The sequence below is a fragment of the Cervus elaphus genome, chromosome 20 (genome assembly GCF_910594005.1).
Source record: "Cervus elaphus chromosome 20, mCerEla1.1, whole genome shotgun sequence".
NCBI classification, from domain to species: domain Eukaryota; kingdom Metazoa; phylum Chordata; class Mammalia; order Artiodactyla; family Cervidae; genus Cervus; species Cervus elaphus.
This window is the reverse complement of record NC_057834.1, coordinates 49255414-49268363: the sequence shown is the minus strand read 5'-3', so window position 1 is coordinate 49268363 and position 12950 is coordinate 49255414. Positions and strand designations below refer to the sequence as shown.

General features: G+C 37.7%; 1 protein-coding gene across 1 annotated transcript in view; it reads right to left on the bottom strand.

The window, feature by feature from the left end:
• The window catches only part of SPAG17 (sperm associated antigen 17), a 235476-nt gene that overhangs the window by 122104 nt on the left and 100422 nt on the right, over positions 1–12950 (bottom strand). Inside the window, exons 16-17 of the mRNA XM_043875734.1 lie at positions 4548–4609; positions 3867–3980 (exon numbers count right to left, since the gene is read on the bottom strand). Of these exons, the coding sequence (XP_043731669.1) occupies positions 3867–3980; positions 4548–4609 (176 nt within the window). The remainder of the gene's footprint in view (positions 1–3866; positions 3981–4547; positions 4610–12950) is intronic.

The following is a 12950-nucleotide window of genomic DNA, read 5'->3' as shown; positions in this document are numbered from 1 at the left end:
GCCACGAAGTGATGGGACCAGATGTCATAATCTTGGTTTTCTGAATATTGAGTTTTAAGCCAACTTTTTCATTCTCTTCTTCCACTTTCATCAAATGTTTCTTTTTTTCTTCTTTGCTTTCTGCCATAAGCGTGGTGTCATCTGCGTATCTGAGGTTATTGATATTTATCCCGGCAATCTTGATTCCAGCTTGCACTTCATCCAGCCTGGCATTTTGCATGATGTATTCTGCATACAAGTTAAATAAGCAGGGTGACAATGTTCCGCCTTGACGTACTACTTTCCCTATTTGGAACCAGCCTGTTTTTCCATATTCCGTTTTAACTGTTGCTTCTTGACCTGCATACAGATTTCTCAGGAGGCAGGCCAGGTGGTCTGGTATTCCCATCTCTTTTAAGAATTTTCCACAGTTTGTTGTGATCCACTCAGTCAAAGGCTTTGGCATAATAAATAAAACAGAAGTAGATGTTTTTCTGGAACTCTCTCGCTTTTTCTGTGATCCAACGGATGTTGGCAATTTGATCTCTGGTTCCTCTGCCTTTTCTAAATCCAACTTGAACATCTGGAAGTTCACGGTTCACATACTGTTGAAGCCTGGCTTGGAGAATTTTGAGGATTACTTTGCTAGCATGTGAGATGAGTGCAATTGTGTAGTAGTTTGAGCATTCTTTGGCACTGCCTTCCTTAGGGATTGGAATGAAAACTGATCTTTTCCAATCCTGCGGCCACTGCTGAGTTTTCCAAATATGCTGACAAATTGAGTGCAGCACTTTCACAAAATCATCTTTTAGGATTTGAAATAGTTCAACTGGAATTTCATCACCTCCACTAGCCTTGTTCATAGTGATGCTTCCTAAGGCCCACTTGACTTCCTTCGCATTCCAGGATGTCTGGCTCTAGATAAGTGATCACACCATCATGATTATCTGGGTCATGAAGATCTTTTTTGTATAGTTCTTCTGTGTATTCTTGCTACCTCTTAGTATCTTCTGCTTCTGTTAGGTCCATTCCATTTCTGTCCTTTATTGTGCCCATCTTTGAATGAAATGCTACCTTGGTATCTCTAGTTTTCTTGAAGAGATCTCTAGTCTTTCCCATTCTATTATTTTCCTCTATTTCTTTGCACTGATCACTGAGGAAGGCTTTCTTATCTCTCTTTGCTATTCTTTGGAACTCTGCATCAAATGGGTATATCTTTCCTTTTCTCCTTTGCATTTCTTTTTCTCAGGGATGGTCTTGATCATAGCCTCCCGTACAATGTCACCAACCTCCATCCATAGTTCTTCAGGCATTCTGTCTATCAGATTTAATCCCTTGAATCTATTTGTCACTTCCACTGTATAGTCATAAGGGATCTGATTTATGTCATAACTGAGTAGTCTAGTGCTTTCCCCTATTTTCTTCAATTTAAGTCTGAATTTGGCAATAAGGAGTTCATGATCTGAGCCACAGTCAGCTCCCAGTCTTGTTTTTGCTGACTGTATAGAGCTTCTCCATCTTTGGCTGCAAAGACTATAATCAATGTGATTTCGGTGTTGACCATCTGGTGATGTCCAGGTGTAGAGTCTTCTCTTGTGTTGTTGGAAGAGGGTGTTTGCTATGACCAGTGTGTTCTTTTGACAAAACACTATTAGCCTTTGCCCTGCTTCATTCTGTATTCCAAGGCCAAATTTGCCTGTTACTCCAGGTGTTTCTTGACTTCCTGCTTTTGTATTACAGTCCATTATAATGAAAACATATTTTTTTGGCTGTTAGTTCTAGAAAGTCTTGTAGAATTTCACAGAACCATTCAACTTCAGCTTCCTCAGCATTACTAGTCAGGGCATAGACTTGGATTACTGTGATATTGAATGGTTTGCCTTGGAAATGAACAGAGATCATTCTGTCGTTTTTGAGATTGCATCCAAGTACTGCATTTTGGATTCTTTTGTTGACTGTGATGACTATCCCATTCCTTCTAAGGGATTCTTGCCCACAGCAGAAGACAGAAGGGTCATCTCAGTTAAACTCACCCATTCCAGTCCATATTAGTTCACTGATTCCTAGAATGTCTACGTTCACTCTTGCCATCTCCTGTTTGACCACTTCCAATTTGCCTTGATTCATGGACCTAATATTCCATGTTCCTATGCAATATTGCTCTTTGCAGCATTGGACTTTACTTCCATCACCAGTCACATCCACAACTAGGTGTTGTTTTTGCTTTGGCTCCATCTCTTCATTCTTTCTGGAGTTATTTCTCCACTGATCACCAATAACATATTGGGTACCTACCAACATGGGGAGTCCATCTTTCAATGTCCTATCTTTTTGCCTTTTCATACTGTCTCAGCTGTGAATAGCACTTATCTAATTGAAATATGATAAATCTTGAGATCTAATAAAAAATTATGATATGATTAAAAGTTTCAGAGACTGACAAGGTTTGAGTTTATGAGTGTGTATATGTATAGGTGGAGAAAGAAATGGCAACCCACTCCAGTACTCTTGCCTGGAAAATCCCATGGACAGAGGAGCCTGGGAGGCTACAATCCATGGGGTGGCAAAGAGTTGGACACGACTGAGCTACTTTATTTACTTACTTATGTATGTATAGGAGTGTATGAGTGAGTGTATGTGCATGTCTCAGTGTGTTTTATAAGGGGGTGGGCAAGCTGTTTTTTCCAGAGGGAGTCAATTGATGATGGTAACTAAATATATTGTTATTTAGAAATAACTGAGTTAAGTAACAAAAGAAACAGGTAAATACCTTGAAGATTTTTACCTCTGGGAATTGTATCATGGCATGGGTGTGTGCATGCTCAGTTGTGTCTCTTTGCGACCCCATCCACTGTAGCCTGCCAGGCTTCTCTGTCCATGGACTTCTCCAGGTAAGAATACTAGAGTGGGTTATCATTTCTTTCCTCCAGGGGATCCTCCCCACCCAGGGATTTGGCTCCTGCATTGGCAGGCAAATTCGTTACCACTGAACCACCTGGAAAGCTCCATGGGCATGGGAGGGACCTGGTATTTTTCACAAGACTCTTTACACAATGTTTTGGTTTTAAAAAATAAGTGGATGTAAAATTTTGATAAAGGTAAAATTTAAATTAAAAGAATAAAAGAAAACAGTGTACAAGTTTTTGCATAAAATGTAAAACCAACAAAAAGAGCTTGCTTTTTGCGTAGTGGTTATTTTGTGTAGTGGTTATTTTGCATAGTGGTTAAGAGCACAAGTTCTGGGTCTGATGTCTTGGGTTTGTATCTTGCTTCTCTCATTCATCAACCAGTGAGTCCCTTTCCAGTGTGACCTTGGATAAAAGTTACTGGTGGTTCAGGTGCCTCAGTTTTCTACTATTTAAATAGTTTCTACTTCATAGGATTAGAAGAGATTAAATAAGCTAGTAATACGTCGCACAGAGTCGGACACGACTGAAGCGACTTAGCAGCAGCAGCAGCAGATGTTAACTGCTCAGTAAATGTTAGCCATCAAAGTTTACACTGAATTGTTAATTGCATCAGAAAATATTTAGAAATGTTGTGAAAACTGAAGAGAGCTAACAGGCAATATGGGGAAATATAAGGTTGCTTCCCAATAACATCTTACTTTTATTACTATGTTTTTAAAAAAAAAAACATGTGCAGCAGTCATGCACATATCTTTTTTTTTTTCTTAAGAGACTTCATAAAAAAAAAATCCTTTAAGAAAGTATATTTTAATCTATTTTGGGCATGCATAGCACAGTCTGGGAATAAACTCACTTTATAGCTGAAGTAAATGGGAATATTGACCTGAAATAGATCTGAGAGTGACCTAGAAGTGAACTGTTCTAAATCACACTGAGCCTCCCCAGACCAATCTGATGAGACTCATAGCCCATTAATACCTGAAGCAGAACTTTTGGTTTAAAATGTTCAGTAAAACTCCAGTCCATTAGATTGCGTTGCTGGGTTTTCTTTATGTCGTCTAACTCGGCTTCTACAGTCATCTTCTTTGGTTTCTTAAAAAAAAAAAAAAAATCAGAGGAATACAATTTCAGCTTTAATTTGTTTAAGTCCAAATGAAGCCCTCTTGGACTCCATCAACTAACCAGCATGCACTCCATCTAATTGGGGGAAATCTGCATATGTATAAATCCATATGGCAACATTTTAAGAGAACTGCTGCCAGAAAAAGTATGCCTTTGACTCTTTTTTTTATGGGCAACATAATCTAAATATTTTTATTGTTAGGTTATACTCTTCTGAGTCCTGTTAGCAATTATAGGCAGGTTTTCTGAACTCACTTCAAGACAGCATTAGTTTTACATAGCTGTATGGTCAGCAGGTGTTCGTGACGTTGCCAAGCCACACTGTCTAGAGAGAAGCATGGAGCCTGGAAGTTTTGCTTGAGCGGCTAGTGAAATTAACTCCTTTCTCTCCAGTTGGAACCGAGCTGGGGAGGGGGATGTCTGAACAATCCCTTCTCCTCTAGTATCAGCCCCTTCCTGCTAAGTTTCTCTCTTTTTTAGTTCATGGTTTTCTCAGATCTTACTGGCATCAACACTTTTAGGGCAATAATTCCCTACCTTTTCAAGAAGATCAGCATTTGTGACCGCTTCATCTTTGATCTCATTGTTCGTGGTCTGCTCTGTAAGTCAAAGACACCAACATCCAGTTGTGTTTGGGCTTTGTTCTCTCTTTGGTCAATGCTGTGCCTTTCTGTTGCCACGTGATCTATGTTTCTGTGCTGAAAAGGTAATTCCTGAAAGGCATGTTTCATGCCTCCAAAAAGGTGTTTTTGTCAATAATTCTAAATTAGTGTCTACCTAGAAAAGTTATACTAAGTCTTTTGAAAAGAACCCAGCTTCCTATATAATACATTCCTAAATCATATATTAGATATTCTGCCTTCAGACTGTATGGCTCGCTTCTGACAATGTACTTTTATCTTGCAAGCTGCAAATATTTACTGATTAAACTATGTCAACTGCTCACCACACACTGTTGTCTGTTATGATGCTGGTACTATCACAAAGCCTTTTCAAATTTCTGGGTTGTACCTCATCAGTGACAGACTAGGACAGCGGCAGGGATGTATGGAAAGGAGAACCACCTTACAAAAGCACCTCCTACTAGAAAAAGCAATACCAGACACTATCCTGTTAAGCTTTATCCACATTCATTAACAATTTATTAACTTAAAACCCATTTAATGGGCATCTGCAGATTTACAGAGTTTTTAAAAGTTAGTTAAATGAATAAAATGAATAGGGAGTTGCATTCCACGGGGCCCCTTATCATGGACATACTAGCTCTCCCTGTGACAAAAGAGTATACTTATATGATAACCGGGACTGTGATAATGGCCTTGAGTACTAAAAACATGCCATAAATGGAGAGAGAAGAAAGAGACTGATGCTGTTGATTTCTGAATCACCCTGTCTCAGTAAATCTTAAAGTTAACAGATATGTTATGTAGAGGAATTCCATGATGTATGAGTTTCACATGGATAAACAGACACTTAACTGTGAATGTTTCAGAATTTGTGATATGCTCTTGTGACTGTGAATCTCTAAGAAAGAAAGAAATCAGGGACATAGCATATTCCAAATCTGACCAAAGTAATAAAGGGGGGGAGGTTTGAATCTTGTAACATATATGTCATACTGCTGAAAGACAGCCAGTCTGACTATTTATCACCCTCAGAATAACAGCAAATTAATCCCTAGGAAGTCATATATAAAGTGGCTCCAGCTTGACTCTCCAATCACACCTCCTTCCACTCTCCCTGGCTCATTCCACTCTAGACTCACTGGCTTGCTTGTTGTATCTTGAAGTTTTTGAACTTGATTTTCTCTCTGTCTGGAATGCTTTGCTTTTAGATAGTCATCTGTTTCAAAGCCTTCATTCATATTGCTGTTCAACTGTCACCTCCTCAAGAGTCTTCTGCTTCTTACCCTGCTTGATTTTTGATCATAGCATTTATCCATGCCTAATAATATTTGTCTGTCTCTCCATCTCAAATGTGAATTCCTGGAGAATAAGAACTTCTATTTTCCCTAACCATACTCTGAGCACCCAACACATGGTAGGAACTCAGTAAATATATATATATATATTTTGACTGAGAGAAATCTACATCATGTATTAAAACTGGAAATAAATATCGAGCCATATAGAGAGTGCAGAAATGTGGAAGAAATCCTACAACAAAAGCTTATTTGTGGGGTAAGCATAAGCTCAGCTGGTAAAGAATCTGCCTGCAATGTGGGAGACCTGGGTTCGATCCCTGGGTTGGGAAGATCCCCTGGAGAAGGGAAAGGCTACCCACTTCAGTATTCTGGCTTGGAGAATTCCATGGACAGTCCATGGGTTCACAAAGAGTCAGACATGACTGAGCAACTTTCACTTTCACAAGATCTAAATTTTCATTGTGTGGCAAAGAGAACCACATCCGGGCTTCTAGAGGGAATAGCTAGTTACATCTAAGCAAGATAGGCCAAATATTTTACTTGCCTCGAGGAGCATAGCTACTTATATTTTTGCTACTAGTTCCATCTCACCTTGGGCTGGTGAGGGTGACAGCATGAATGTTCCATTTTGATTTATAAGAAAACTATAAATGCAATTCAGTTTTAATATTTATATAATACAGACACTCAAGAGAAAACTCAGGCCAACTATAACTCTAAATAGACCATTATGTCCCAAGTGTCCTTGAAGCAATTGATATGCAATCTGTGGAATAAAAATTATTCTATTCTATGGGCTGCCAGATTTCCGGGAGACTTAATATTCCCTCCTGTGTCTAAGGATCCAATAGAAAAAAAGTCTCCAGTTTAGAAAATACATTTTAAAAAACTGTGCATCAGATATTTTGTCAAAGGAAAGAACATTCTAAGACTAATCTGAACTCTATTTAGTAGTAGAGTAAAAGTCTTTTTCTTCTTTCTTCCTGATTTCTTCCTTCAACCGCATAATCCTTTGACAGTGTGATTCAGTAGTTTTTGACACATCTGGAAATGGATGCATTCTCATCCCTTTGAAAAACAGCTTTCCTAATCTGTTTTACTTTAGAGATAACAAGATCCCTCTGCAAAGCAGTTACTTTATTAAAAAAAACACTCAACAAGCATAAAGGGCACATCTAAACCTATAGCCTCATGGTTATCAACTCTCAGGTTTTTCATAAATATCCAATAGGCCCCGTCAAGTTCAAAAGCAGTCTCAGATGGAAATCTACTGTTTGGTTGAGAAAAGCACAAGTATTTAGCCCTTCAAGTCCAGGAACAGGCTTTTCTATGTATTTGATGCTGAGATGGCTGTACAGGAAATATATGAACAATTTCTGCTTTGTTTAGAGATTTAAAGTGGCTGCTTCAGAAATGTGACCCAGTTAGGGGAAAAATGCAAAAACAAACAAATAAACAAAAGATTAGCAACAACAAAAATTTCCCTTACATGTAATAGCCTCAGTGAGGCATCAAGAGTCAGCTACCCATCTCCATCCAAATGTAACAATTCCTTGACATAGGCCAGCCTACATCAGGTAGAATCCCTCACAGGCCATGGGTTCAAGATTGCTTGGCCACTAGGATACACTGTCCATTATAGCATTTTTAGCCATGATGATTTAGGGAATTGCTATAAACATTTACTTTACACCAGGATTCAGAACACAAATTTATGTGGTTTGACCACCAGGTGGCAAAAGTTGCCTGAGGAAAACTATGTACAAACTGCTCTTTAAAAAAAAAAAAAAAAGGCAAAATAAACAAACAAAAAACCCCTCAGGCCTTATCTCTCTCTTGGCTTATTCTGGCTCTATACTAACTCAAAATGACTTCTTTGTCATATGTTTATATTCCCATAGGACTCACTAATGCCATAATATCTCAAGTTAATTTTTTGTGAGTTAGGTTAATAGGTAAGGATATTTAGAACAGGGAAATAGAGAACCAGCCCTAAAGATAAGGAACCAGCCCTGAAGGTAAGCAACCAGTCCTAGGAAGTCCCAAAGGCAGCAAAATTGGGTATGTATAACCATGAAGAAGAGAATATGAATATGGTTAAACCATTAGATGCATCACAAGGAATTTCTTGGAACTGAGGAAGCCACAAGACACAGTGGAGGAAGCATCAGTTTGGATCCCTCTTTGGAGTCCTGACTTCCTGCTCACATGTGGTTGAACAAGTTACTTAACCCCTCTGAGTCTTTGTTTGCTCATCTTCAGGATTAGGCTAATGGTAACGTCCTCATAGGCTTGCTGTTAATATAAAGCACTAGTTAATATGTGTAAAATAGCACAGAAATCCCTTGCGTTCCTATACTAACAATGAGAAAACAGAAAGAGAAATTAAGGAAACAATACCATTCACCATTGCAATGAAAAGAATAAAATACTTAGGAATATATCTACCTAAAGAAACAAAAAACCTATATACAGAAAACTATAAAACACTGATGAAAGAAATCAAAGAGGACACAAACAGATGGAGAAATATACTGTGTTCATGGATTGGAAGAATCAATATTGTCAAAATGACTATACTACTCAAAGCAATCTATAGATTCAATGCAATCCCTATCAAGCTACCAACGGTATTTTTCACAGAACTAGAACAAATAATTTCACAATTTGTATGGAAATACAAAAAACCTCGAATATCCAAAGCAATCTTGAAAAAGAAGAATGGAACTGGAGGAATCAACCTGCCTGACTTCAGGCTCTACTACAAAGCCAGTCATCAGGACAGTATGGTACTGGCACAAAGACAGAAATATAGATCAATGGAACAAAATAGAAAGCCCAGAGATAAATCCACATACCTATGGACACCTTATCTTTGACAAAGGAGGCAAGGATATACAATGGAAAAAAGACAACCTCTTTAACAAGTGGTGCTGGGAAAACTGGTCAACCACTTGTAAAAGAATGAAACTAGAACACTCCCTAACACCATATACAAAAATAAACTCAAAATGGATTAAAGATCTAAATGTAAGACCAGAAACTATAAAACTCCTAGAGGAGTACATAGGCAAAACACTCTCCAACATAAATCACAGCAGGATCCTCTATGACCCACCTCCCAGAATATTGGAAATAAAAGTAAAAATAAACAAATGGGACCTAATGAAACTTAAAAGCTTTTGCACAACAAAGGAAACTATAAGCAAGGTGAAAAGACAGCCCTCAGAATGGGAGAAAATAATAGCAAACGAAGCAACAGACAAAGGATTCATCTCAAAAATATACAAGCAACTCCTGCAGCTCAATTCCAGAAAATAAATGACCCAATCAAAAAATGGGCCAAAGAACTAAACAGACATTTCTCCAAAGAAGACATACAGATGGCTAACAAACACATGAAAAGATGCTCAACATCACTCATTATCAGAGAAATGTGAATCAAAACCACAACGAGGTACCATTACACGCCAGTCAGGATGGCTACTATCCAAAAGTCTACAAGCAATAAGTGCTGGAGAGGGTGTGGAGAAAAGGGAACCCTCTTACACTGTTGGTGGGAATGCAAACTAGTACAGCCACTATGGAGAACAGTGTGGAGATTTCTTAAAACACTGGAATTAGAACTGCCATATGACCCAGCAATCCCACTTCTGGGCATACACACCAAGGAAACCAGATCTGAAAGAGACACGTGCACCCCAATGTTCATCGCAGCACTGTTTATAATAGCCAGGACATGGAAGCAACCTAGATGCCCATCAGCAGACGAATGGATAAGGAAGCTGTGGTACATATACACCATGGAATATTACTCAGCCATTAAAAAGAATTCATTTGAATCAGTTCTAATGAGATGGATGAAACTGGAGCCCATTATACAGAGTGAAGTAAGCCAGAAAGATAAAGACCATTACAGTATACTAACACATATATATAGAATTTAGAAAGATGGTAACGATAACCGTATATGCAAAACAGAGAAAGAGACACAGATGTACAGAACAGACTTTTGGACTCTGAGGGAGAAGGCGAGGGTGGGATGTTCTGAGAGAATAGCATTGAAACAAGTATACTATCAAGGGTGAAACAGACCACCAGCCCAGATTGGATGTATGAGACAAGTGCTCGGGGCTGGTGCACTGGGAAGACCCGGAGGGATGGGGTGGGGAGGGAGGCGGGAGGGGGGATCGGGATGGGAAATACATGTAAATCCATGGCTGATTCATGTCAATGTATGGCAAAAACCACTACAATATTGTAAAGTAATCAGCCTCCAACTAATAAAAATAAATGAAAAAAAAAAAGAAACTGAAAAAAAAATTTGAAATAATACAGAAAAGTACAAAGAACTTAAATGCTTGGTATAATAAATAATGATAAAGAAAAGTCCCCAGCACTTCAGACATCTTACTCACGTTATTTCACAATCACATTTCTTTATCAAAACTTCATATAATTCCTGACTTTTTTTTTTTATCATTTTGGGTTTTTTACACACAATTTACAAATTATATCAGTTTTGCTTCTTTTCAACATTTATAGCTTTATCTCTTACCTTACTGAGTTGGCTAGCATCTCCAATGTAATCCTAAATATGACAGTTTACAGTGGATAACCTTCTGATCAAGGGAAATCTTTTAACTTTTCATCTTGATATATAATGTTTATTGTAGTAATTTTTAAAATAAACTTTATAGAGAAGTTTTCTCTCTATTGCTAGTTTGTTTTTCATAAATTGCTATATTTTTTTCTCCATCTACTGAAACTATATTTTTCTTAGTGTGTTAACTGATAAATTATATTGATTTTACAATGTATGCTTTTCCTTGTTACAAAAACTTGTCCTGATTATTAGGATTTTGTATATTGCTAGATCAGTTTGCTTATGTTTTATTCAGGATTTTGGCATATATGTTCATGAATAACTGAGTTTTAATTTTTGTTTTGTTGTTCTACCCTTGACAGTTCTATTATAAGGCTGATGCTAGTTTCATAAAATGAGAAGAAAATAATCCTTTTATATTTCCTGGAATTAATTTTTGTTAAGATTGGAACTATATTTTGAGTGTTTAGAAATATTTTTTTTGAGTGTTTAATATCACTAGTCAATGAGATTATTTGGGTTTGGCATATCTTCTTTGGGAAGTTTTTAAATTGATTTAATTTATTTAAATAATTATAAGATATTCAGGTTTTATATTTCTTCTTGAGTGAATGCTGGTAAGTTATACTCTTCTAGTAATTTGCTCATTTCATTTTTAGACATACTCAGATAAAGCTGCGGATTCTTTACCCACTGAGCTATCAGGGAAGCCCCTTATATCCTTTAACTCTCTTTTAAATTTCTATAGCACCAAAGGGAAATCTGATTCTTTATTTCCAATGATTTTTACTCCTGAACTAATTTTATTTCTAATACAGTAATTCATGCTTCTTTTTGTGATCAGCCATTCACTAAAAATTTTTCAATTTTAAAAATCTTTCAAAGGACCAAAATTTTCATTTTATTTTTCTTCCTATTGTATCTATATTTTCCATAATTTCTTTGTGGTTCAAGAACATACTCTGTAGTTTTGATCAGTGAAAATTTGTTTTATGATGTAGTATATGGTTAAAGTTTTTAATATAAACATACATACTTATGATCTCTAAGAAGCTATAGTATTAAGGAGGCCTTAATATAGGCATATGAATAACTGTTATAAGTAGTAGGAAATCCCTGGGAACTCAGCTGGTGAAGAATCCACCTGCAATGCAGGCAACCCCAGTTTGATTCCTGGTTTGGGAAGATCCCCTGGAGAAGGGATAGGCTACCCACTCCAGTATTCTTGGGCTTCCCTGGTGGTTCAATTGGTAAAGAATCAGCCTGCAACGTGGGAGACCTGGGTTTGACCCCTAGGTTGGGAAGATCCCCTGGAGAGGGGCACAGCAACCCACTCCAGTATTCTTGCCTGGAGAATCCTCATGGACAGAGGAACCTGGCAGGCTACAGTCCATGGGGTTGCAAAGAGTCAGACATGACTGAATGACTAAGCAAAGCACAGCACAGCAGAGTAGCAAATAACTGATGCTATAAAGGAAGCATATATTAATTATGAGCATGGGAATAGTAAGCAAGGCATTTCCAGATCAACACATCTAACAAAGCTTCATGGGACTGTCATTTGAACCTCAGTATAATAAAAAAGACAACTCTAGTGGGACATTATTGTAGGAAAAAGTTAGAGATATAAAAGAGCAGGCTGCCTAGAGGAAATAGGGTCTAATTATATTGACTACAGCATGTGCTCAGAGAACAAAAGTGAAAAAGTGGAAAGGGTTTGGGAAAATAATTTGGTACTGCTAAAGAAGCGTGTAAAGCAAGTCAAGAAGCTGGGTCCTATTTGTAGGTAGTAGGGAGCCACTGATAGCTGAGTAGTGTAGAATCTGCCTACCAACGCAGGAGACACAGTTTTGATCCCTGGGTTGGGAAGATCCCTTGGACAAGGAAATGGTAACCCACTCCTGGAACACACTCCAGTATTCTTGCCTGGGAAATCCCATGGACAGAGAAGCCTGGCAGACTTCAGTCCATGGGGTCACAGAAAGAGTCAGACTTGACTTAGCAACAAACAACAACGAGGAGTCATTGAAGGTTATAAGCAGGGTAATAGCAGAACCATATTTTAAGTAATAGATCTAACAGCTGTGTGTAAAACAGCTCAATAAAAATTTAGCCTTTCTTCTATGCTTATATATCTCTTAATATTACAATATTTATTATTATTTATTCTAGAATGAGAATAATTACCTGAGCAGGAGGGTGTTCAGGTGAACTGACATTCACTGAGTACTGATTTTGTACCAAGCTCTGTGCTACACAGTTCATAGCTACTGGGGGTGATTTTGGATAATTTTTTTGCATATAATCATAATAACCCTGTGAAATACTAATGATAAAAGTTTTAATTCTGGTCACCATACTATATTTACAAAGGTAGTAAGAGTGGCTTAAGAGGCCTTAATGATACATT